We start from the raw sequence: 27,829 nt of genomic DNA on the forward strand, positions 1-27,829 counted from the left end.
TTAACTGACAAATCCTAAGACCAGGTGAGTTAATTTTTCCCCTAAATGGTAAGGGTAGCAGGGAAAGATTAGTGATCTATAAAGTAAAGTGATCGATAAAGTCTGCCAGAACTGGACAGATCTTTTATAGAGGATGTTTTTATTGAATCCTCTTCAAAAGCAATTTTTTAGGGGATGGCAATTTATCACCAGTGAAGTCAAGCTTCAGTATTTCTACATAAAAAAACTGATTGTGTTTATATTGTACTTTTCTATTTTTCAAAACACTTTTGACAAAACTTGAGTTAGGTCACACATTTTAGGGTTGAAGGGATCTTAGATCATCTTCTGGTACAACTATATTTTACAGATGTAATGAAATTGAGGTTCAAGGAGACTGACAACTGTTTTTACATAAAAATAGCATAGGTGATATCTACCTTAAGGGCCTGGAGAAAATGTTAATAAAATTTATAAGACTCTACCTCAAAAAAATTTGCCAAATTTTTCAGCTTCTTCCTTCCCTTTATTATCTACAGCAGAGGTGTTAAAAAAGTGAAATTGCCCAGAGTACAAAATGGGAATTCTTTCTTTCACAGATAAACTGTTTTCATCACATTCCAAAATTTTAAAACCAGGTAATTGTGCAATGACTTATCTGAGACATTATCAAATACTCAAAACATCTCTCAGATTTTCTCAGGCTAAATGGTTTTTTTTTTTGACCACTCAACTTAAATTTTTTTTAAAAGGTCCAGGGCAAATGTATCTGATTTAGTCAAATTTCACTTAATCTACATGGACGAAGTGGGACTAAATGGAAGGGAACAATAAGGACTTAGACTTTTTTATCCCCACTGAAAGAATTCCATTTGCTATAACAGAGGTACTGGTCTTGGTAACCTGTGAAACTGGTCATTAAAATTACAAGTTAAGTGTACTCCTTTCTGATGTGCTCTCCATTTGCACAGCAGTTTGACACTTAAAGGGCTTTACCGTAATATTTATCTTATTTGGTCCTCACAACAACCCTGTGAGGTAGGCAGAGCAGGTACTGTCTCCACTTTTTACATGAAAAAAAAAAAAAAAAAAAGCTTTAAGCTCTGATGTTCTCATGTTCGGTTTTTTCTCCTATTAAGTGTCTTTAAAGAACTAGCTATACATAACATTTCATTTAATTAAATCTTTATTCAATGAAATGATGTATAAAAACTTACAAATCTGAGAACTCAACTATACATGAAGGATGATGGGATATTCAGTTTTAAACATATACACAGAGCAGAGCTATTAGATGTTATTTCCTTTCCCCCTCGATACTTTACTCCTGTCATTTTTGGTTCCTACTTTTTTCCTTGAGCCATTCCTATTATTGGCCTAAGGAAATGATGAATGTTACTATTTTCAAGCCAATGAGAATTTCAGGCACAAAACAAAAAAACAAAACAAAACAAAAAAACACAACTTGATAATGAACATCAAAGCCAAATGCTTATCCCAAAAAGCAGGTACAGCTATTTACCCATTTTTCTGTATTCCATTTTGATGTTTAAATCTGACATTGATAAGATCTTCACTGTGGAGTAATTGTACTATGGTTATCACATTCTATTTATATCATCTTCAGGAAAGGTGAGTATTACTGAATACAAAGTCTTTTTTTTCCCCTTTTGCGTTTCTAGTACTATAAAGGAATGTTAATAGTACAAATGAATTCAGCATGGGAGCACGGGTAATTGTTGGAACAGCACTGGAACAAGATATGATAACATGACATTTTCTCTACTTCCATATCATTTGCTGTTCAGAAAGATAATAAAATTCTGGGATACTACTTTTAATTTGATTTTTTAAAAACATAACTAATTTATTTTTAAAAAGTACTCTTAGATTTTTATCTCATTGTTTTTTTTTTTTTTTTTTGGCTCAATTTGGAAAGAGTTAGATACAATTTGATAAGGCGTGTGCATTTATTTACCTGTTTATATTAAACATACATACACATCTCTCTCAGAAACACACATACTCACGAACTTTCCACATTTTATCCAATATTTTAAAAAAGATTGCCATCACATTATTATTTTCTCTTTCAATTTTGTTGTTGTTGAAGGAGATGCTGTAAATAATGATTTTCTTGAATGGACATAATCTCACTGATGCAACCTGAAATAAGACACCTTGAGGAAAATTAAGTACTATAAAAAATGTCTTGGGTCTGAAGTTTTCCCACACCACTTAGATTTTAAATAGTACACAGCTGTCTTGGTATGTTTGCAACTGCTATTTTCAAAAAGGAAGCCTTACTACTCGGAGAAAGTCATAATTGTATAATTTTAGCTTACCAAATTGAATTTTTATGTACCCTTCATTAGATCCAAGTATTCTTTTAAAATAATCTAACATTTCTCAAAATCTATTTCTTGAATTTGTAAACACTACTAACCATTATCTGTCCAATTTTTCTTTGTTTTAAAATCGACGTATTCCAGGTTCTAATGCACAAAGCCTTTTTTTCAGAGGGAGCGAGGATTGAGAAAGTGAATGTGAGGAAAAGGAGAAAGGGGAGAGGAACTGTTTCTATCATGCCTTGGTGAACTTTATTTGTAGTTTTGGTTTGGGAAGGGAAAGGATAGTCTTTGTAAAAAAAAATGAAAAACGTGAAGTAACACATTCAGTCTAATAACACTGTTTCTTGCTCTTTTTTGATGGAAGCTAACACTGAGTGATCAGGCTCTGTAACTTCGGAGTCCCCACTGCCCAGGAGGATAGATCTCCCTTCATCAAGGGCAAAAACATCAGAGTTTTGATTTTGGCATGAATGCTTAACCACCTCATTAGGTGTTGAAAAAGTTTTGTCACACAAATTGCATTTATAGGGCTTGTTGGCATGTACTAACATGTTGTCCATCTGACTACCTTCTTCAAAAGTACAGAGTTCCAGAGTTTGTTTGTCCACCATTGTGTAAGTGTCTATGCTCTGGTTCAGGCATACATGCCTGGCGGCCTGATTGGCTCTGCAGAAGCTTTTGTCACAAGTGCTGCATTTGAAAGGCTTGCCAGTATGTATGTACATATGCTCTCTCCAGTGACTTTTCTGAATAAATTTACGCCCACATATTGTGCATTCATATTTCCGTCTTTTTACTTCCCTTTCTTGGTCTGCTTGCTCCAAGTTGTCAATGTCTGCAATGTCTGAGGGTGGTGGAGTTTCTGATTGCTGTTGCCCATCAATGATTGGAGAATCAGAAATATGCTGAAGCTCACTGTCACTTATCATGCCTGCTTCTGGCACTTCCATGGCATCTTTTCCTAGTTCAACTGCATTGCTGCACAGAGAGAGGGAAACATTACTTTCTCCAGGCTGATTTGATGTAAATGGTACCCCTGTATGAATTTGGAGGTGCTCACGTAAGCTATTACGAAGAGTAAACCGACGCCCACATAGATGGCAGGCATAGTATTTTGGAAAGCTTCCATTCCTTTTCATGATGCTTGGTTTGACATGGGCTATTGTAAGGGATGCAGGTTGCTCATCTGAAGAAGATGCTTCCATGTTTGTTTCCTCCCCTGGGGGAGGAGGAGGAACAGGTGTGGAAACAAGTTCTGGAGACAGTGAAGACTGTAGTGGGTCAGAGGGGGTCATGTTTGTCCGACTGACTTGTGTCAGATTTGAATTTAACTGAGAAAGTTGTGATCCCTCGGATATCTGTTCTTGGCTCATTCTGGAAGCCTGTGGTCTTGGTTCCCGCCCAAGTTTGTCAGTTGCTGAGGTAATTTTGTTGGCTTGCCTTACTTGATGATCTGCGATTTGGATCCCATATAATGAAGAAGCTAATGGAAAAACTTGGTCCGGATGTGAAAAGGCTCCTTGGCTTGCAAGGCTGGCCTCTTGAATTAGTGGGTAGGCATGAAGAAACTTTATCCCCTGTTCTAGTCGAACTGGATCAATAAGCTGAGGTGCCATCTTCCCAGTATACATCAAATGCAAAAGATAGCTGAAAATATCAGGTTGTATGTCAGTTGGTTTCAAACGGACACACTCACTGAAAGAGAAAAGTAAAAAATATTTCATTGGACAAGGTGAGATAAATACAGGTGGCCTATAAGTCTTAGTGCAACTTTAAATTATTAAAAAGCTTATAAAACACTAAGACTTCTGGACCAATCTGTGTAAGGAGTCATTTTTATAATTCTATATATTTTAATATTTTCAAAGTCATGTATATAATGTATATACACATACATACTATAATTCTGTGCCTCACAATATTGTGAATTAGGTAGACTAAGAATTACTATTCTCATTTAAGATGAAAATGATATAGTGGAAAGAATATTGGACTCTAGGTTAGGAAATCTGAGTTCTGTTCCCAATTTTGTCACCAACTAAAATATGTAACTCTAAGCTAGCTATCATCTCTCTGGGGTCCACATTTCTACGACTTTAGGTAAGGAAGCTGAGGTCCAGAGAGGTTAAATTACTTGTCCAAAGTTGTTATTACCTAAGTAGGGAGCAGCAGTTGGGCCCATGATAGTTTTCTTCCAGTACGTGGAGGATTAGATTTGTTCTGCTTGACACCAGAGGACAGAACTAGGAGTAAAGGTGGACATTGCTAAGAGGTGGATTTAAGATATTTGAGATAAGAAAAAAAAGCTTCCAAATAAAGAAAGCTACCAAGAATAAAATGGGAAGCTAGATGACCACTTTTGGTAATTGCAGGATCAGAATTTTAACGCTGAAAAGATACTTTGAGATAAGTAGTTCCTACTCAAATATACATAGGAATAGATAACCTCCATCATTCCTTTTAATTCATATTCTGGTCTTTTTTTTTTCTGATGGCTGATCTATATTTACTATATATCAGAAATATACTAAGCTGAAAGCAGTAACTGAGTCCTAAGAACCCATAGCTTTGCTACCTTTAGTTTTTATACCAATTTTATAGGAAAATATGTGTTTTTTAAATAGACAAAGTTATCACACATGTGTATGTACATATGTATATACGTATATCTCAATAGAGAGTATATCCCATATAAATGGGATGTAGAGCATCTTTAACATAAAACATTTTATTTTCAATGAATCAAAATTCTTTTTATTGGATGCCTCTACTTGGAACTTTGTAAGTCTTAAAGTACTCTCTATGTATTACCTGTTATTATTAATTTATATGCACTTTGTAATCACAAAGAATAACATAATAAACACAGATTACAAAGTGCATGTAATCTCTGCTTTTGGAATTTTATTTGTAGAGGGCTCTTAGAAGTCATCTAGTTCAACACTTTTATTTTACAAATGAGAAAAATAATATTTGAAGTGGTGAAATAATTTCCCCAAGGTCACATGGTCAGTTCTTTGAAACTAGAGACCAAGACTCCCAACTTACAATCTAGTATTCTTTCCATTATACTATTCTTTATATTTTTGCTACAGTAATTCCTTCATTTATAGACATTTAAAAACATTATTAATGTTCAAAGATACTAATTTATATGATTATATTTTAAACAATATCATTTGACCAGACCAGAAGATAAAAATGTCGAGTTACGCTAGACATAAGTCTGTGATATGGAATTTATTGAAGTTATCTTAAAATGAAATATGAAGGAAAACATGTGAATGTAAAAAGTTAATCTGACAAGAAAAACAGTAACATTTTAAATAACTTTCTACTAATTTTTCTTTTAAGAGGATAGTATAACTGTAATGTCATAAGATGTTTCTATATTGCTATTTTGTCACTTTAAAAATGAGATGTGATATATATAGACTCATACATTTTAGAGCTGGAAGGGACTTTGGAGGCTCCTAAATCTATCTACCTTTAGAAAGCATGTGAAGTGGATTTGAATTCACTAAAATTAACTCCTTTAACTACTATCATGATGCCCTATATGTTCTTAGAAAAATATATGAAGTAAGACTATTTTAAATGTACCAGAGGAGGCTACTGCTTCAAAGAACTCATATACTGTAAAGGCTATTTTTCAGAATGGAAATTATCAATCTCAAACATATCATTTGTAAATAGAGATTTTATGTTCTTCTCAAAGTTGGGGCAACAGAATTAAGAAACAAAGCCTGTGCCTAATCTTCCTACTACAATATATCTTCATACTCTATACCTTTCATTCCTAATGAAAGTTATTTTAAGTATCTACTATACAGTAGTACAGTATGGCAGATTTTGGTGGCGTACAACTGTATCTTAAGATACTCTCCCTAGAAGAGTCAAAATGCCCAAAGGCAGACTTCGTCTATAGTTTGTTTATAAACGTTATGCTTTGGCTTTGACTTCAGTGTCTCATATGAATCCACTGGCTAGAATAAAAACGAATATAATTTTGAAATTACAGATAAAAATTCTATCATGAAATTTTCAAAATCACTTCTGGTTTTACCTCAGTTCCTTCCTTGATCATTAAAAACAAAGAATGATTTTAAAGAAATATAAAAGTATAACTGCTAAATATTAGATTTTATCAAAAGAGGGTATTTAATACACAGATTCCTTTTCTTCCTGACTTCTTGACAGTCCCCAAATAAAAGTGGCATTCACTGGACCAGTTAACCTTAACATTTACACAGGACCAGAGACATCTAGTGGTAGAATTAAGACATAGGCCTACCAAGTAAATTTGAAACAAGTGCTATTTTCAGTCTCTGTGGTTTTCACAAATGATCAGCTACAATTAGTGGATTATTCCCATTTATCGGGGTAAACTAACTTTTCTGAGGTGTGGTGCTGGTGGTTTGTTTTTAAAGTAGCCTTGGGGCCTTACATTTTTATCACTCTTGATTATCACTGATTTCTAATACAGTTTTAGAGAAATGGGAACGGCATTAGCTACTACTCTTGATGTGTGTTCAAATTAAGTTTTTTGGCTAACTGTGATATATGACCCATGACTACAGAAATAAGCTGATACGATGCTTAGTAATATTTATATAGTACCCTATAGTCTAAATGCTTTACCATCAATCAATCCTTAGGTATTGCTTAGGCTTGTCACTAATTAGAGGCCACTCTTATACTGTTACTAAAAATTCAAAATAAAAATCCATGTTGTTTATAGCAACATCTTAATTTAGTACATTAATTCTTATTAATTAAAATCTTTAAAGCATACAGATAATAGAATAAACATTTTAAATATTTCTAATTAAAATAAACCATATTCAGTGCTATTAATCCTATCATTCATTAATTCACAAAGTGCCAACTATCTGCAAAGTACTATTCTTGGAAACGTGGGTGATGAAAAGAGGTATAAGAAATCACTCCTAATTTCATGGGGCCTAAGGTCTAGTAGAGAACAAAAATTGTATGTGAAGAAATACTAAAAAAAAGTCAAATGTGATTAAGTACCATAAGAATGGTATAAACTATTTTAGGAAATTAGAGTAGGGAGAATATAATTTTTTGTTGAGGTGACAGAAAAAGGTCATTATGGAAAAGATATATTATTTAAGATGGGCTTGGTAGGGCATGCAAAATTTTGCCATGAGATATATTATTTAAGATGGGCTTGGTAGGGCATGCAAAATTTTGCCATGAGATATATGTGGATAGTATAGACAATACAGGTTATGGTAACAGCAGGAATAAAACCAGAGATGAGAAAATGAAGAATTGTTCAGAGATTAGGGAGTACTGAATAGCATGTATATGTCTAATAATAAGGTAGGCTGGTGTTAAATCATGGGGGGCTTTGAATGCTAGGCTAAAGAGTATCAATTTCATTCAGTAAGCAAGTGAAAGCACAGTAGGTTTTGAGAGAACACTGAGCTGATCAAAACACTTTAGAAGATTAATTTGGTAGGGGTATGTAGGATGGCTTGAAGAAAAACATATTAAAGTAAAGAAGATGCAACAAGAAGTCCTTAACAGCAATTCATTTATGACATAATAAGGGTACATGCTTTATGATGTTATTAGGAATGGAAATGATTTTGACAGTATTTGACATGAAATGTAGAATGCTAGGGAGAGACAATTCAGAAGTTCTGAGCCTGCCTAATTAGGAGCATGATAAAACTAACAAAAATATAGAAATTAAAAAGAGAAACTACAGTTTAAGGGGTTAAAATAATGAGTTTAGTTTTAGACATATTGAGTCTTGGTCAGTATTTTTTGAATATAGTTAAGTATTATTTTAAATAATAATATATGGTGGGACTGAGGTATTTGACATGAAGTGGTTTGGTGACAGTGAGATATCCAAATAGAAATGTGTGACAATTGGAACTATAGAATCAGTTTTAAAGAAAGAACGGCATTGGAAAGAGATTTTGAGAATCATCAGCATGGTGGCTTTAGTTATCAGACATAAAGCAACAGAGTAAGATTAACAAGGAATAAAATATAGAGAAGACTAAAGAAGGCTGAGTACAGAATCTTAAGGGATGCTTACATTTTATTCCAGGAATAAAGAAAAGCCATCAAAGGAGACACAAAGAAAACATTTGGAAAGGTAGGACAACCCATGATAGTGCAAAGTCACAAAAAGAAAGACGGGAGGTTCAAGAAAGAGGATTTTATTAGCAATGTCAAATATTTTCAGAAAGGTTTAAGACTGAAAAAAAAAAGCCTCTATTAAGCCTGACAAGGGGATACACCAAGGACTTTGTAGATGAGACCTGATAATCATGTAGGCTGGCTTAAGGAGCTGAAATGATTTGCCCAGGGTTACCACGCTTGACTGGTGGTAAAGAACCAATGTATTCAGTTTTCCTAACTCAATCATCAGGCACTCCTTCTATTATACCAATACAGCTGTAATATTCAAAGAAGCTGTTTCAGCATAGTGGTCAGAACAAAAATTAAATTGTAAGAGAAGGGTGGAGAATTGTCTTCTCTTCTGTCTCCAACTATGACAATGAAAGGAAAGTGAAGACAAAAGAACAAAGAGTTAGAAATGTCAAGGAGAACTTTTAGGACAGGTGAGATCTAAATATGACTTAATATTAGGAGCCAGTAGAATGGTATTAAAGAAAAGAGAAGAGAAAGAAATAACTGCTTAAGCAAGATCCCAGAAGAAACCCTGTAAGTAATTTAAGTAAGAAAAAATATTTCTCTGTCCTAAAAGCTCTTCCAAACTTGCTTTTTTTCTCATCCTCCTCTTCCTTCCCCTAGCACCCCTTATTTTCCCCCAAAATTGGTTGAGGATAAAAGTCCTTCTTCAGGAAAGAGAATAGAGATAGAAACTAAAGTTGCAACATATAACTCAGGTGAAGATTCTTGTCCATCCTGTAGCCTGAAGGATTGTGATACTGATCATTGGAAAGATACCATTGAGGAGAGTGATCAAGGAAGAAAGTGAGTATTGATTATTGTCCTGGAATGTTAACCATAAACATTATTGTCTTTTCCTAGTTTAAGATTTCTATATGTTACCTCAAATCTTGAAGACAGAGACATTTAATGGCTTAAGTGAACTATGCCACTTTCAACATTTCTCTCTCTAAATTAGAAATGCTTGGATATTGAATAATGTTAAATTGAATTAAACTGTATTTAGCAAGATTGCCCCTAAAATATAGAATATGTAAAATTAGCACTCTTTGACAAAAGGCCTAGTAAATGTCCAGTTGAGATAAAATAGCATGAAACTAATAGGATGTTAACAATTAAAGAATTGCTATACATGAAGTTTTTATGTATATAAAAAGTACTCCAGAAGTGCTGTGTAAACTAAGGATGAAAGCAGAGAAAGCATATTCTAGGAGCTATTCAAAAGTGGAAAATGGCACAATGGTCACTACTGAAGATGGTCAAGATGTTGAAGCAGCATAAAGTAATTGTTTCATTGAAATGGCTGACTATAAGATCCAGGATGAATTAGAGACACAAGTTAAGAACGTAACTTATGAACTAGAAGAACAGAGTGGGGTAGTAGATGTTAGAAAGTTATAATCATATTTATTATCAACCATTTTATTTACCTGGTCTGATGGACAAACAACATCTTAAAGTAATTGGAGAATGAAGCAAGGACTGATTTGTGTGCCTTGAAGTAAACATCACCAATAGCAACCGTGCAGTCACACAGGAAACCAAACTCCCGCTGAGCGTTTAATTGTTGCAGCAGAATAAGTCCATGGTTGGCCAAATCCATTTTTTAAATCTGCAAAGCAAATGATTTTCCTTAAGAGAGGCGATTTCCAAATTAGCATGTACCATCAGATTCAGGAATCATTTTGGATTTATAACAGTAACAATATTGTGAATATCTACTTTTCATTTATATATTTTATATGCAAATACTACAACATCCCACCACTGGGACGGTACAACTGACTCTGTGTGTGTGTGTGTGTGTGTGTGTGTGTGTGTGTGTGTGTTGTGCGCAGGTGCATGCAGCACTTCTTAAATGTCTCGCTAATATGTCCATGGCAAAGCAAGGTTTTTTTTCCCCCAAATTCCAGCTCTTGCTTGTTCCCTACTTGTGAACTACTACTACTATTAACACTACTACCACTACCACTACCACCACTAGCACTACTACTACTACTCTACTACTACTACTACTAGAAAGATTTTTCCTCAAAACTTACTCTCATGAATCCCTATCTTTCTTAAATCAGAAATCAAGGGCACATTAACTCCTAATTTTAATCTATTGATAGTTGTTATGCTGCCATTTTTGCTAGTTTCATTTTCTTCTCTTTTCTCTCTTTGCATATAATAGTCCTTTATACATATCAATTCTTACTCAATGGACATGAATCTCCCAGTCAATGTTTTGTTCCAAGTTCACTTTGGCAAATTTAGAAATAAACAATATGACTTACAATTGGGTTAGAAAAGAATGTTTTAAGTGACTGAAAAAGTCACAGGGCACAAAAGAAATAGTAGCTGATGTTTTCTATGAAAATTTTTCCAGAGATTACATCCATCAACATAAGAAACAATACTAGTGGAGGTAAAAGGCAGAGAGGCTTATAGAAACAATCTTAGGGCAGGGAGAAGCAAAAGGAAAATGGGGAATGATTGCAAAGGCTTTGCTAGGAATCATATGCTCTTGATCACAATTTAGGAAAAAAACTGCTTTAATCTTTGCTCAACAATTAGGTAAGAGTTTACTTTTAACAGATATAATCTATAGATTCACAAAGTACTTTATGGTACTAGTTAAATCCTTCCTCTACAAATAATAGACAAGACTGAAAAAGAGGATTTTATGCTTTAATAACTTCAAAACACATAAAGGCACACTTGCAAAACATCTGAAAGTTGAATTACTTCAATTCTTTTATGCTTATTTAGTTTTGTGAATTTTGAATATTTAAAACTTTTTAAATTTAATTTTCTGGATGACACTTTCTCAAACTGGTTTCTTGATTGGCCACTGTGGTCAACTAATGTACTTCCATTAATTTAATTTTTTCTTGTGGAGTCACATTGAAATTGTCATATATGCCTCAAAACCTGGTTCTTTGGATGATCTCAAAGCTAAGATTACAAATGAATACTTTTAGTCATTGAACAGGTGCTGATGAAAAATTTTATAAAGTTCAAATACTGACTAGAATGTTGTATGACAAAAGATGGTGTTTATGTTGAATTTTAATAACCTTAAAAATATTTTACAATTGTAAATAACTGCTATATTTTTAATAGGTTTTACAACATTTATACTTCTGTAATTATTAAAGCTTAAACCTACACTGTTTCCACAACCTGTATTACATATATATTTTCAATAATCCCAGTATTTATTACCTACATGTAGAGCTAACTTTAGCTCCCACAGTATTATCACAAACTAGTCCATTTGCATTAAAGACATCAGGAAGTAATAAAATATGTTCAAATATGTTAAATATATGTTTATCTCTAGATCTGATCTTACAAAACCCACAATTCTAGGTATCATCCTCCCAAAGTAGACTCAAGTAAACAACTATAGTAGAAAAATGAGAATGCAAGAAGGCAATCAAGGATATAGTTATTAATTGCTTTTCTTTAAAAGGGCCAAACAAGTATTTTAAGTGTGAAATCTAAGAGGGCAGGAAATAAAATGGGGGAAAAAATATAAACAGAAATATGGGAAGGCAAGTAACAGAAGTATAAAAGCCAAGTGAGAGGAAGAAATGAAAAACAGGAACAGCAATAAATTCTCATGAGTAACAGCATGGAAAGTAGGAATGAATAATTGATTTTATTTTTTAATAAAGAAAAAGCTTAGTCATTACTTGACTTGCTCAATATAAAGAAAAAAAAATTTATGTGGGCAGAATTGTTATGGCACAACCAAATGGGGGCACTGTCATTTCAATGTTCAAGAACTAGGCTTTATCTAGAGTTGTAAGAAAGCAACATATAGCAATAACTAGTTGATACATCTTTATTAAGGTACATGTATGTATGTTTCCTGTCTTCTAGAGGTATCTTTTCTTTCTTATTCTTCCCTTGATATTCATTGTCATGAGTTTTCTTTTATATTTTTTTATTTTTGAAGGAGAAACAGGTCCTGGTGACTATCTTGGCTTACTCTGATATCTGCACTGACAGCTAAAAAAATGAGTCTAAGGAATAAACTTACTTTACTGAATATATGCAAGGGATGGTTGAAATATCACTGAAGGCAATGGAACTCAGAACAAATTTATTGATAAATGATAGCTGTCTAGATGTCTGATACGGGAACACACTACCTTCTTCTTGATAAAGAGGTGATGGATTACAGGTGCTGAATATTTTCAAAATCAGGGTGCTGTATTAGACAGTTTTGTTTAACAGTTGTTTTTTTTTTTTCTTTTTAAAAGAGGGTTCTATGGAGAGAAGGAGTTAACATTTTGTAAGTAGCAAAATATTTGATAATTATTTATCATAAATATTTGATGAATTAAACCACCTCCTCTCCCCCATTAAATTAGGATTCAAGATATCTGGATTTTATCACTGACCTGGTTATTATTATAATCTGGTTATAGTGAGTGAATCTCTTAATTTGTTATATTTTCTTCACCAAAAAAATGAAAAAAAAATTAAAAATATTTGCTATGCACCCATTATGTGCAAGGCATTGTAGAAGGTAATAGAGCTACAAAGATGAAAAAATGAAACATTTCATTACCATCAAGTTTACAATTCAACAGAGTAATGCAATATACACAAAGAACTTGAAAAATAATTAACTGTCTATAAAAGGTTAGAACGACCAGACAGATTAAGGGAAGTAAGATTATTTATAGATTATTTATTAGTAGTAATAATATTTCCTAATTATAGATAGCTTTACAGTTTTAAAAGCACTTTACATACATGCTCTACCAATTCTAACGGAATTATCAAGGGCTACATGGATGTTGAGAAGGATCTTGAAATAGAAGGATTCTTCTTTTTTCAAAGACATCAATAGGGAGATGGGGAATATGGAGACAGTCCTTCCAAACATAAGGAATGTAAAGACAGGACAAAACTGAGGAAGAATATAATCCAATTTGACTCCCCTGTGAAGTGTGTGAAAGGGAGAACTATGGAACAAACCTATAAAGATTATAAAATATTGTGAACAGTTTCAGGCAGTAAGTTAAGGAAACTTTTATTCACAGGTTGATGAGTATAAAGACTAATAAGATTACTCGGTTTTAAAATTAACATCTTACCAATTCTAGTCTTAATGTTCTAGCCAGTATAAGTTTTTGAGTAAGGAGCAACCTGATCATATTAGGAAAATTATTTTGTCAATGAAGTGAAGATGGATTAGAAGTAAAAAAAATGGAGGCAAGGGAAACTGGTGGAGAAATGATTAAGACCTGACTAAACTGGTAGCAGTAAGGGTAGGAATGAGGAGAAGGAGGGCATAGGATGGAAGAAAATGTCAGAGATACAACTGAAAGGACTTGTAAACTAACTGGAGGTAGGAGGTGAGGAAAATTGGTGAATTCAAAAATGAAGGAGGTATATCTGAGTGACTAAGACAATGATATAGTATCATGTACAAAAGCAGAGAAGTTAGGAAAAATAGATTTTAAAGAAAGAATAATGAATTCAGCTTCTTATATACTGTTTTAGGCATTACTATTACAACTAGTGTTTGGAAATTAGAATTAGAACTCAGAACAAATGAGTTAGCAGGAGTTGGAGTTTTGGGTATTATCTGCATGGTATGATAACTGAAGCAATGGTAATTGATAAGACTGCTAAAGGAGAGAGACCAAGAACAAACCTGGAGGGATGACTATAAATAAGGTATTAGAGGGCAGAGAAAAAATAGGTAAAGAGATTTAAGAGGTTTCAGAGATAGGAAGAGAATTAGGAGAGAGCAGTATTAAGGAAGTAAAGGGAAGGAAGAATCTCAATTAAGAAAAATGTGGTTATAATGGTGCTTTAGATGTTGCAGAGATCAGGGGAGCATGAGGATTGATATGTTGCTACTATACATGTTTTTTTAGAAGATAACTGTTAAGGTTGAAGGGAGCATAATTCTTATTAAGAAGTAGTGACAAAGGCCAGTCTACATTGACACTGGGAGTGAATGAGGGCATGAAAAAAGTGTAAAGGATAGACTTTAAAATCTATAAAGTTCCTTCTTGATCTAATATCCTATGATGATTCTAAAGTACTTTCCTCTCCCCTCCCCACCATAACCTAACCTGGAAAGTCCAAATCACCAAATCTCAATTTTGTTAGGGACCCTAATGGGCTAGTCTTGATCTGAATTTTGGTATGCACCATATCCAAACAGCAGTAATTCAGCTTTTGCTCAAAGATCTGTGGTAGAAAAAATTGGAAACAAAGTAGGTGTTGAACAACTGAGGAACAACTGAGCCCTAAATAAACAGAGGCATCATGGTACAGTGGAAAGGAGTACTGCTGTCAGAACTTGTAGACCTGAGTTTACAATTCCTGCTGCTGTTGAGTGCTACCTGTGTCACCGTGAGCAAGTCACTTAATTTCTCTGAGCCCAGTTTCTTAATCTATAAAATGAAGGAATTGGCCAAGATGATCTCTAAATTCTCTTCTGGCTCTAAATGTAATTAAATACTATTATGCCATAAAAAACAACAAATAGAAATTAAGAGAAATACAGGAAAATTTGTAGGAATCAATGCATGTGGAAATAAAACAAAATGAAGACAACAATATAGACCAGTGGGTTCCACAGTGAAGGAGATGGCCCATGTTCAAGCAATTAAGAGGAATGGGCTATAGCTCTTCTTGAAAATACCCAATCTTTACCATCTCCAACTATTGTCTAACACTGCTACTCTGTCCTCTCCCATCATTGTACAAGATTTCACCTTCTGTAAGTACCAGGTGCTAGTGTTAATCTGAGATTCAGGAATTTATGTTAGTTGCACAAAAGCTCTTGATAAAATCCCATCCCTACTCTCATCCTCCCTCTTTCAACTGCCTCTTGGCTGTAGGCCAGAGAAACAGAGTGTGACCCTTTTGTTTTCTGTTAGACAAAGTTTCCTAGTCAGCAGGCGTGGATTGGGTTGTCAACTGAATTGCAAATCTCTTGTTCAAATCTACCCCTCTTCCAAACTTCTCTTTCTTTGTAGGGTACTATCGTTTCTATCATCAAGGTTTGTAAACTTGGTGTCATTCGCAATTCCTCACTTATGCTATCCCATATGCCTTTAAAACATTTTCTACTTCTATTTCTTTCCCTCTATTAACAAGGCCACTACCTTAGTTCAGACTCTTAGTACTATTTTAGGTTGACCTACACTATTATTAGCCTAATTGCTCTCTCTGCCTCAAGTCTCTTCCTTCTCTGATCTATTCTCCAAATAACCAAAGTGATTTTTTGCCTAAAGCATAGGCCTGATCATGTCACTCCCCTACTTCATAAATTCTACTGGCTTTCAATTATCATTAGGATCAAATATAAACACCTTCAAAGCTCTTCACAACCTGGTTCCAATATACTTTTCCACATTTATAAACCATCATGCTCCTTCTTTTAGTCTACATATAGTTTCAGCCAAATTGGCTTTTCTGTTGTATCTTACAAATAAGATTCTGTCTCCATCTACAAACACATGAAATACAAATTAATGAAACAAGGCAAAGAAAAAGAAATATATATATATATATATATATATATATATATTATATATATATTTCGGGGAAAAATACGAGGAGGTGCTTCTGTAGTCAGATATTGGAAACAATGCTAATATTTTACTATGAAGTGTTTGCAAATGTTACCAAGGCAAGCAAAAAACCTTCAAAAGTCTTTCCCACCAAAATGAATACACATGACATTTTCTCCACTCAGAGGTCTTCTGGATTATTTCCTGTCAAAATATTTAAAAGTTATATGCAACTTAAAAGACATTAAACAGTTTTCCTTTTATAAAAAAGGATCCCAAATTTGCTCACCTTTTCTGTGATAGTAAGTAGTGGTCAGGAGTATGTTACATTAATCTATCAGAGAAGAAATTTGATTTTTTTTTTCTTTTTATGGGGTTTTTACAGGAATTTATTGTAAAATTTGCATTAAATATTTGGGTTTAGATTCTGTCCCATCTACTGGCCTTCGTGTATTATCTGTGGTTTCCATAAAACTCCCAATAAAGTTCCAATTTAATTTCTTATGCCAACCCATGATTTTTATCAAAACTTCAGTAGACAAAGTTGAAACATACACACATAAATAAAACACAATCTTTACTTTCAAGATAAGATGACCTCTTAAAATTTTTATTCACATTTTTTTATGCCAACTTCATTTCCCAAAATTTTCCTCCAATCTCTGCTACCTAGAGGGCTATCCTTTATAACAAAGAATTTAAGAAAGATAGAAAAAAAGCATTTAAGCAAAATTAACTAATGGATCAAGTTCAAAGGTATATACAGTATATATACTCAGTCTCCCAACTTTAGTCATTATATAGAGCATCGTTTTTATTTTGCTGTCATTGCTCTTTCCATTTACTTTGTCAGAATCATTGTGTTAACTGTTTTATTGGTTTTGGTTACATCACTTTGTGTCAGGCTGTATGTTTTCCTATGTTTCCCTGTCCTTTCTAGTCTCTTCTTATCACACACATAGCAATATTCCATTACATTCACATACCATACAATCTGTCTAGCCACTGCACAAATCAAATCTGGTTTTTGTTTTTTTAATAGGTATTTTGGTGAATATTTGAATCCCTTCCTAGTTCATTTTTGACTCTGTTGAGGTATATACTAATGATAACATCTCTGGATCAAAAGATATAATCATTTTAGTCACTGTCTTGGCATAATTCCAAATTGCTTTCTACAATGGTTATACCAATTCCCAAAAGTATGAACTTATCTTTTAACATTCATTCCAACCATCCATGGTTAGGAATCTTTTTTCATCTTTCCCATACTTTGCTGAGCATAAGGTAAAACATATTTTGATTTTATTATTAGTGATTTGGAACATTATTCTATATGTATGTTAATAGATTGCAGTTCTTTGAAAACTATTTATATTCTTTGACCACTAATCAATTAGGGAATAATTTTTGTTTTTATATATTTCTATTTACTCTTCATATACCATGGATTCAGACAAAAGTAATGTTTTAACAAGGAGAAAGTGATTTTTTTTTAAAAGAAACATGTCATCAAGAGAGCATTTTGAAAATAATGATTGGAAATATTTCCATGATTATTTTGCTAAAAATGACATAAGCATGTCACCTGTAAAAACTCTCACCTACACAATTTTAAAAATTGGAAATAGAATTTTAAAGCTTATTTAAATTTTCCAACATAGTTTTGCTGAGTTTGAATTCATGTGTTAAAAATGTAACATATTGAAAATCTTTTAATTTTGAGAACTGAAATTATATTACAGAAGGTGGAAAATTACCAGTCAAATCACAATAAAAAACAATGCATAATTGGGATTGAACAATGGACATCATGACAGTAAAGCCAAAGACATACTTTTTCTTATTTGGAGTTGTATATCTTTGTAAGATATTTTTTTCAGTTATGATAGCCATTAAAACTAAGTATTGAAACAAATTAAATTTTATGCCAAAAAACTTGTTTATGTGTATTATTTATTCTAGAAGATGTATACTGGGAAAGTATGCTCAAAACTTTTTAAAAAACAAAAAATTTTGAAGACCATTCACATGATGACTACAGTAACAAAAATAAAAATAATGCTAGAATTTAGTTTAAGATGGCACTAGTTTTTTGGGGTTATCATTGAGCTGATCTATCTATAGCCTATAGTTTCCTAAAAACCACCAGATCCTTTTCAGCTGAACTGCTTATCTAACTGTACCTATATTATATTTGTGAAGTTGATTTGTAAAACACAAGCGTAAAGTTAATTTTTTTATCTTATTATTTTTAGCCCCAACTTTATCCTGTTAGATTCTTTTGGATCCTGACATCCATTTGTGTTATCTGTAAATATAAAAAATATTTTCCTCCAAACAATTTATTGTTAAAAATGTCAGACAGCATAGGATCAAACAGAGATCCTTAGAATATTCCCCTAGAAATTAAATTCCATGTTGATTAAATTCTACATTTAATGAAGAATTCACTCTTTAAGGTTGGCTATTAAATCACATCTGGAACCACCTAAGTTCTTTTGCATAGTGAAAAACTATTTTTTTTTCATAAGAATAACAACATGAGAGTTTGTCAAATGCTTTGTTAAAATATAAATCACATTTCCACCATTCCTCTAGTTGGAATTATTTAACACCATGATCAAGACAAAATTTCACTGATGCAAATAAAAACCTACCTATAATAGTTCTTAGAAAGTTGTCCAGGGCTCACATGTGATAGTGACTTGCTCATGCCCAAATAACAAATGTCAGAGAAATTAGTGGGACCTAGGCTCATATATGAAGTGATGAAACATGTATTAAACAGAACCAATAAAACAATACAATGACAATATAAATGGAAAGATTAACAAGAAAACAATTGAAATCAAATGCAATGAAATTCTAATGACTACATCTGGCTCCCAAGAACAGATATGTAATGAGATAAATAGTATTCACATATGACGTCCAGCATTTATATGAGATTTTCAAGTTTTAAAAACACTTTTTATGTTACCTTGGCTGATCCCCACCAAAATCTTGAGAAGCAGGTTCTACTATTATGCCCTTTTTACAGAAGAGGAAACTGAGGCTAAGACAAGCTAACTGATTTTGTCCAGGGTCATGAAAATAAGCAAGCTAGGATTTGTATTAGGGTGTCTCCGACAAGTCCAATGCTCTATCCATTTTGCTACTTAGCAGCAGCCTCCCTTCTTTGCTGGACTATGGGTGTGGAACACCACATGTAATGTTAAACCTTTTATAGAACAGATTACTTTTACTGAACTTTCTTTTTAAAAAACTCTTTAAGGGATAGATATCCATGGGAGAAGGTAGGAGAGGAATATTAGAAAATGTAAGTAGAAGATGTAAAAACAAAAAGCATTAATCAACAAAACTTTATTAGCAAATATTTTCTAAAGATAAAGATTACATGATTTAAGTTATCTGTTTTGCATTTTATCACATCATACCACTGTTCTACTTTCACATAAAAGAATAACTGAGGACTGACTACTTTGTTAAATTATTTCTATTTTTATTAGTGTAGCACTTTTTATTATAAATGTAGTAGGCTTGATCCTTAGTAAGTTAGTTACTCATTAGTTGTAGGTATGCTTGAATGAAGTTACATTCTATGTAAATGTAAAAACAAGGGACCCAACTGCTCAGGAAACTTATGGGTCTTGTATTGGAAGCTTTAAAAAATTAGGATTCCCCTCCCCATTATGTATTTGAAGGATACCTTAAATTAAAAATTTTAAGCTCTAGTAAATTTCACTGTTAAAATTTCATACATGAAAAAAAAAATCTCATGGGACATACACAGGATACAGGGAAGCCTATATCTGACCCTCAACACTGCCTAAATATCATTCTTTTTCCATAAAACCACAAATTTAGAAATGAGAAATCCATAATCTAATCCTCATTTTCACAAATGAAAAGGTTAAATGATTTACCCAATGTTATATTTCATGTGGCTGAGGTAACTTTTGAACCCAAGTCTTTCTGACCTTTAAATCTACTGCTTTATAAGCTATACCATGTTGTCTTAGGACTTAAAAGAAATCTGTGCCTTCATTAGTGTGATCATTCCTTCACTAACAAATTCTAGTCATTTCAGCCTTAGCCAGACAGAATTATTGTGGACAAAAATTCATCAACTTTTTGGCCGATTTTGTAGTGATGGGTCTCTATGAATTGAACACTGTTAGTCTTTATATAATAGTCTTAGACACAAATCTGAGGTCTTTCTAGATTGATAAAATCAGTCAGAAGCCTGTGTTCTGTTGGTATAATCTCTGAGAATTCAGAGTTAGATTATTCAATGGGATTAAATATTGCTTTGTCCACTAACAAATCAGTAACTAATAGTTGAATGCTCATGATTTAAAAGAATGGAGATGGCAATTTTAAAATAAAAACATCTTAAAATTCAAACCTTACTTAAATTTGTAACAGCTTTATAGACTTTCCTTAAGATTTTCCTCTTTTTACTTATATTTAATGTAGAGGTGGGGTATTGAGAAAAATAGGTGATTTTTTAAAATGAGCAAAAAAAAAAATCATCTTTTTCTTACCCACATTAATGAATAGAAACAATGATGTAGTCTGATTTGGGAAACAAAATATTAACCTGTTTTGGTAGCAGATTTGTTTTATCCTATTTTAAATGTTTTTTTTTTTTTTAAGACAATACCAGTTAATATTTCTAGACAACAAAATGACATTAACAGTACTTAACTTTCTCAAGGAAAAGACCAAGAGCACAGAAAGCATCTTGACTTATTAACCAAATGGAAAGAGAGAGCGCTTTCAAAGTCAACAGAAGGCAAAAATATAAACTTGCTTATAAAATCTAATGAAGGATAATAGCTGATTATGATAATCATCTCATAATACAAAAAATCAATGGATACTATAACCAGATTAAAGAAAGCTTGGCAAAATATCGAGCTAAATGAAGCCACCTCAGGATATTAAAAGATAAAAATAAAAGAAAGCCCATAAATAGAAGAAAAATAGGAAATATTTGTAATAATCATTTTTTGCCAGTTTTGTCCATGAGGGATACTGAGCACCACATTTGGATCCTCGCATTTCAGATAAGTTACTTCTAGAAGAGATACCAAGACGGGAAAAGAAGCCAGATTTTTTTTTTTTTTTTTTTTTTTTTTGCTGAGGCAATTGGGGTTAAGTGACTTGCCCAGGGTAACGCAGGTAGGACGTGTTAAGTGTCTGAGTCAAATTTGAACTCTTGTCCTTCTGACTTCAGGGCTGGTGCTCTATCCAGTGCACCATCTAGCTGCCCTGGAGCATGTATTTAGAGAACTCTATGATGCAGCTGACACAATTCTAAGGGCATTAAAAGACTGGTATACAAGATATATGAAGAAGAGGAAAACATCAAAGTGAAAAAATCCAAACCTTAAAATACTGAAAAGGATGTTTAAGAGAATATCAAAACTATCAAACTATATCTATCTACTCTCCCATTTATACAAAATCTTTATAATAATCTATAAAGATAAATCAAGAGAATTGTTAACAATTCTCCTCATTAATGAGGAGTATCAGTAGGAAATAAATAGGCTTTTGCAAGCAGTATTCAACAATGGACCATATATTTGCAATTTCACAAGTAACTGAAAGATAAAGTATAAGATCCTGTCAAGTTTAAAGAATACCGATTAAGACAAAGTATTTGATTTAGTAGAACAGAACACTTTATAGGCTTTTTTACAAGGTTTCTTTTCTACAAACATCAAAATCATCTCATACTCACTAGATGACACAATAATTGAAATAACACTAATTGGCAACCTTCTAACAACATGTCAGAGAGGCATAAAATAGAGATATGTATGCTTATCAAAGGTTATTTGATACTGTCATGGAGATCTATCAGAGTCCCTTTTGAAGTGGAAGGCCCTATAGATGATGAAACACTTTAGATGCTCCTGTTTCTGGACACTGTACGGATTATGTCAGGCCTCAGAAACTTTCAAGCTTCCCAGAAGAGTTTTGTAGTTACTGATTTTGGCCTCATGGTGAAGACCAAATGAAAGAATATTTATTGCTCAGATGTTAATATGCCTTTGGATGGACACTTTACAGAACCTACCTATCATTATGTATGGTGAGCCCAAAGTTGGGGTTAAGGGGAAGGTAAGAGATGGCTATATACTGTTTTCAGGAAACAGCAAAATTCCTCTAATTAAAACTCTCCACTCTCCCCTCCAAGTTTTCCAAGAAGCAAAGATGCTATTTTTTCTTATTTAAATTCCAGCATCATCCTATTATTGCATCAAGACACAGAATACAATTGCTCTACTGGTAACTTTCTAAAGCACAGTTGGCTATCTTTTCTGGCAAAATTATGAGAGAATGGGCATATGCTCATGTTGTGCTTATGTTATTGAAAGAAACTTCTAAAATTAGATCATGGATCCATGAGTATTTTAAACATGTCAGGAAAAGCTTGATGTATAAAAGAACCTTGTAAAGACCTTTATAAATGGAAAATTTTGCTTGAATAATTTTTAATTTATTTGAAAAATTATCTTTTATATATTTATACATTTTAAAATTATTTTCTAAAAATTCATTTTTTTGGGTAAATTTTATTTTTTAAAGTAGATTCCAAAGTCAAATATAACATTCATATATTCACAGAAGATTAGAGTTTGAAGGGATTTCAGTGATTATCTAATTTAATCTCTTCAGATGAAGAAATGGAAACTCTGGAGAAGCACATGGTATGAAAACAGCAATGTGGTATAAAATTTTTTTCTTTCTGAAAAAATTTACTGGCTTTGGAATTAAATTGGGTTCCAATCCTGAATCAGTTATCTACAATCCATGGAATCATCAGCAAAACTTTCTCTGAGCTTCAGTTTCTTTATCTGTAAAATGAAAATGTTAAGACTAGATAATCTCTAAATTCCTTTTCTATTTCTAAAATGTGTCTAGGATCCTAATTGCCTTGGTAAAGTGATAAAGCCAAGCCTAGAATTCAGGTCTTCTTCCCACTCTGGGATTATTTCTAAAATCTTCATTAGTAAAAATCATGACATATCTTAACACTAGGAATCAGTAATGTTATATATTAGGTTTTTTTTTTTTTTGTTTTTTTTTTTTTAAAGAGATAATGGTTAGTGATTATATCAGCCTTTCCTTATGGGAGATATAGTGAGACTCTTGTGAGTCTGACAGCAGAAATATGGCAAAGAATGCTGGGAAAAAAATCTCCTGAACCCAGAAATTTTGGGTAAGAACTGTTAGGAAACATAGGGTAGAGGTATTTCATGGGGGTAATAAATTCTTTTCAACCACCTGTCCTATAAGCTGCTATGCCATAAAAAAAATCATTTCTAGTATCATTAGTTATCAACCCTGATATATAAAAGGTTGAATCTTGTGCATTATCTATAAGAATTTTACCCCTTAATATACGTATATACTTGTAAAGATTCTATTAAAAACGTATAGCTAATGGAAGTAGTATAGTCTAATGGGTACATCTAAAGGTTCAAAATTTCAAAGTATCATAGTATTTTCTTGAAGAAGCACCATTACTGATGAAGAAATATGAAATTGTGATACAAGTTTTGACAGCAGAAAACAGGTAGATGATTCTAAGTTAGCACAAAACAGCACTATTTCATGGGAATTCCAATGCCTAACTCTTCCATTTTTTTTTTCCACTTCTATATTTACATCTTCCTTCTCTAGAAGAGAAGTAATCTGGTGAAAGCAACTGGTTGGATCAGCAAATATTTTGGGCTGATTTTGCCAACCAACGTAACTAAGAATAGTGTAAATTTTTTTTAAAAAGTGGAATACTGGGCAGTGAGGAAAACTTTATAACAGTTTTGAAGTACTTCAAAGATAGGATTATGATGTTTGTAGCAACCCTTTTTGTAGCAGCAAGGAACTGGAAACTGAATAGATGACCATTAGTTAGGAAATGGCTGAATAAGTTATCATATATGAATATAATGGAATATTACTGTTTTATAAGAAATGATGAACAAGTAGATTTCCAAAAAACATGGAAAGATACATGAACTGATATGAGTGAAGTGAACAGAACCAAAAGAACACTGAACACAGTAACAAGATTATGCAGTTCATGAACTATGGAGACTGTGAATGGAAGCAGAATATTTTTCACTTTTTTCATGTTGTATGTTTATTTTCTTTCTAGTGGTTTATCCCTTTTTGATTTTTATTGCACAACATGACAAATAAGTTAATAAGTTGAAAAGAACTGCACATATTTAACCTATATCGGATTGCTTGTTGTCTTGGAGAGAGGAGAAGTAGAAAAATTTGGAACACAAAGTTTTACAGAAATGAAAGTTGAAAGCTATCGTTACAAGTACTTGGAAAAAAAATTAAAAATAGGTTTTTAATAAGTGTCTGATTTAATCTATCACCTCCCAGGCCTAATAAGAGTTTTATATAGAATAGGTACTTAATATACGATTGCACTTTTATTTCATGATGATAAAATCATTTGACCAGAGAAAATTAATTTTAGATTAAATCTGACCATGCCACTTCCTCATTCAAGAAGCTTCAGTGGCTAGAAATTTAGATACCTCTGTTTGCAATTTAAAGTCCTTCACTCCCTGGTTCCAACCTACCTTTACAGGCTGATTTCAAATTACTTTCCTTTAAGGACATAGAACTTTCTACATCCATGGTGGGTTTTTTTCTCCAGTAGAATTTAAGCTCCAGAAAGGCATGAATGTTTTTTGTATGGTTTATAGTCTCAAAATCTACCAGAGAAACGTACTCTTTGGTGGTGCGGTAGGAAATCCGGGTTTACACATATATTTAACATATTTTGGTCTACCTGCCCTCTGGAGGAGGGGGTGGGGGAAAGGAGGGGAAAAATTGGAACAAAACGTTTTGCAAGGGTCAATGCTGAAAAATTACCCATGCATATATCTTGTAAATAAAAAGCTATAATAAAAAATAAAATAAAATAAAAATCCGGGTTTACATATGTGATTTCACTAGCGTGGAGAAACCGTTCTACTAATTAAGAACAACTGCCCTGCAACTTGAGTGTGTAAATGTACTAAATTGCTGTTTGGATTCAGTAAAAAGGAACATCACTTTAGTAAATCACTAAAGGGCTACTTTTTTTTACAAAATCATTGTAGACTTAAAATTATATTTTAACAGCCTATTACCACGTTGTAGGAGAATGGGAATTCATCATCAAAAGTAAATTCCACTATTAAAATTCAATTTATGACAAGTAGCAGAAATAAGTATTAGAAACATCTCCATTAATATCCAACTCATTTCAATTAAACCAAATTCATACTTCCCAAACTGAAATTTTAATCACAGGCCACTTGTTCCTAAAGCTCTATGAGGAGCAAAATGATTATTCTAATAGAGAAAAAACAATATTATGGGTAATTTTCCAAAATCTTGTTTTTTACTTTGTCATCATCTACTTTACTGATAAAGCAAAGATTTAATTTTCAACCTAAGCCAAGTTCATTCTTTGATAGATGTGATTTAGCCATCAAAATGATCAACAGCCAAATGGCAGAAGAAAATTGTAATTTACAATAGAATTACTCCTTTATGCTATTACTGAGAACTTAAAATATCATGACTTTAAAGATACAACCAAATAAAATTCTTGGGAAATGATTAGAAGAGACCACTTGTTTCAGAGTCACTTCTAATTAATTACTAGTAGAAAACCCCAATTACACATCACTGTACAGTAATGTTTTGTATCCCTTTTCCCCGATGTCTATTCAATAACATAACACTGGACTCCAAGGGATGTTAAAGGAGAGTTCCCTCGTTCTTGAAAGAGTAACACCACCGTTCCCTCTTCCCCTAGGCTCCCTTAAAGGTAGTGATTTTGCCCCTTGGTACTCCCCCTCTTCCAAGGAGCCTAAAAATGACAATTCCGGTTTAACCCCAGGAGCGAGGCTAAATTATCGCCTCACACCCGGAGGTAAAACTGTCTGAAAACCCGAGCAAGCGCGAGGCGTTCCAATCTTTTATCGGAGGCACAGATCTGGGGTCGGCGGAAGCTCGGGGGCCTCGACCGAGAAACCGCCGCCTGCACGGATCCGGAGGACGCCGAAGCAGCCGGTTAAACGCCCCGCCAGCTGTCGGCGGCGAGCGCCCATCAGACTAGCCAGGCCCCAGGAAGCGTTAACGGTCATTTCCCGAGGGCGGGAGAAAAGCATTTTCTCAAGCATCTCGGTCCGAGACTAGCCCCGAGCCAGGGGCTGGGAGAGGCGGAATAGAGGCGGGGCCGGCGAAGACATCCCTGGGGCTGGGGAGGGGCAAGGGCGGGGGCGGAGGAAAAACATGCGACACTCCCAGCCTGCGCCGCTCGCTCCCGCGCGCGTTCTCTCAAGTCCCGCGGAGTTTAACACAATGCCGACGCCAACGCCACGCGCACCGCCCCAGAAAGCTCGATTAACCCGGCGCATGAGAAAGGGGGAGGGGAGAAACGAGAGAGTGGGGGTAGGGGGGGAAGAATGTGAGCCAGAAGTGGGTAGGCCGGAAGCGCGCGCGAGAGCCGGAGACAGCGCGAGACCCGGGTAGGCCGGAAGCGCGCGTGCGCGCCCCCGCCCGCGAGCTGGGAGGAGGAGGCGGAGCCGCAGCACTAGCGGCAGGAGCTGGAGGAGTCGCTGCAGCTGGGAGAAGCGCCAGAGAGGCCGGGCCTGCTCCGGTCTGACCGGATCCCTCCCCTCCCCCTCCCTTCCAGTTCCCCTCCCCCCAAACCCACTTCCGCAGCTCGCGGCCTTGTCGCTGAAGCAGCAGCAGCAGCAGCAGCCGCCGCAGCGGGAGGAGGCGGAGGCTGCGAAATATCTGAGGGGGTAACGCACCAGACGGGCCCGTCTCTCCAGGCTCCAGCGCGGGACTCTCACCGGCCGCCGCCGATCGTGACAGACCTCGCGGTTGCGGCGGGAGGGGAGTGGAGAGAAGGGGAGGGGCCGGGGAAGGGGAACGGAACGCGGATTGCCCCCCCTCCCCAGCTCCGCCGCCCGCCCTCTCGGCTTCCGTCCCCTCCCCCTCCCGAAAAGCCCCGGATGAGGCCGCCGCCGACTCGCCGCCGCCGCCTGGCTCCGGGGGATGGTTTTGTCAGGCGGCCAGAGTCCCGGCGCCAGGCGCAGCCGCCACCACCCCCACGGGGCGCACCCTTCTCCCGTTTTCCTGAACCGGGCCTCTTGGCTGCCCGGGTTCAACCTCCTGATCATCACCTGGAGCCGGGCAGGGAGTAAAGGGGAGCAGGACACGACTTGTTCGTCGTCTCCTTTGTTAACGCCGCCGGGATCTTTGACGAGCCCCGGCCCCTGCATTCCCCATGCCTCCTCGTTTTTCCGGGGGCTGTGGGACAGGGGTGGCACGTGGAAACCGGGGCCCTGGGACCATGTCGGTACCTGCTTACCTGGTGTTGCCGCCGCCGCTGCTGGGAGGAGGAGTGCTGGGGGGCGCCGCTGTGCAGCCCCAGCCGCTCTCCCGCTGCCGCCACCGCCGCCGCCTTCTCTGGCTCTAGCTGCTGCTGCTGCCGCGGTCGGTGTCTCCGGCGCGGCGGCGGCGGCGGCGGCGGGGCTTTTCCTGTCCGGTTACGTTAAGGTCACATGACCGAGAGCGGAGCGACTTGTGCAAAGAGGCTGAGAGCGGCTCCCGCCGGGGAGGGGGGGGGGGAGAGGCGACGAGAGCTGTGGCGGCAAGAGCCCCCCCCCCTCCCGCCTCCCTCCCCCGCCCGCCTCCGCCTCCGCCTCCTGCTACTCTCTGCCGCCGGCACGGCGG

The 27,829-nt window shown here is 35.3% G+C and overlaps 1 protein-coding gene across 1 annotated transcript; it reads right to left on the reverse strand.

The window, feature by feature from the left end:
- Positions 1-1,147: 1,147 nt before the first annotated feature.
- On the reverse strand, positions 1,148-27,739 carry ZBTB2 (zinc finger and BTB domain containing 2). The gene is made up of 3 exons (XM_051997941.1): positions 27,465-27,739; positions 9,941-10,122; positions 1,148-4,025 (listed from the first exon to the last, which is right to left on the reverse strand). Exons 2-3 carry the CDS (start codon positions 10,111-10,113, stop codon positions 2,654-2,656), a joined length of 1,545 nt encoding a protein of 514 aa, XP_051853901.1. The 5' UTR covers positions 10,114-10,122; positions 27,465-27,739; the 3' UTR covers positions 1,148-2,653.
- Positions 27,740-27,829: the final 90 nt, after the last annotated feature.

This window comes from Antechinus flavipes, chromosome 4 (genome assembly GCF_016432865.1).
Source record: "Antechinus flavipes isolate AdamAnt ecotype Samford, QLD, Australia chromosome 4, AdamAnt_v2, whole genome shotgun sequence".
Taxonomy (NCBI): domain Eukaryota; kingdom Metazoa; phylum Chordata; class Mammalia; order Dasyuromorphia; family Dasyuridae; genus Antechinus; species Antechinus flavipes.

Excerpts from the sequence above, each read along its gene's own strand:
- ZBTB2 (XM_051997941.1), bottom strand. The coding sequence starts at position 10,113 with ATGGATTTGGCCAACCATGGACTTATTCTGCTGCAACAATTAAACGCT. Across the intron at positions 4,026-9,940 it reads TTGTTTGTCCATCAGACCAG|TGAGTGTGTCCGTTTGAAAC; the intron begins GTAAATAAAATG and ends TTTCTCTTTCAG.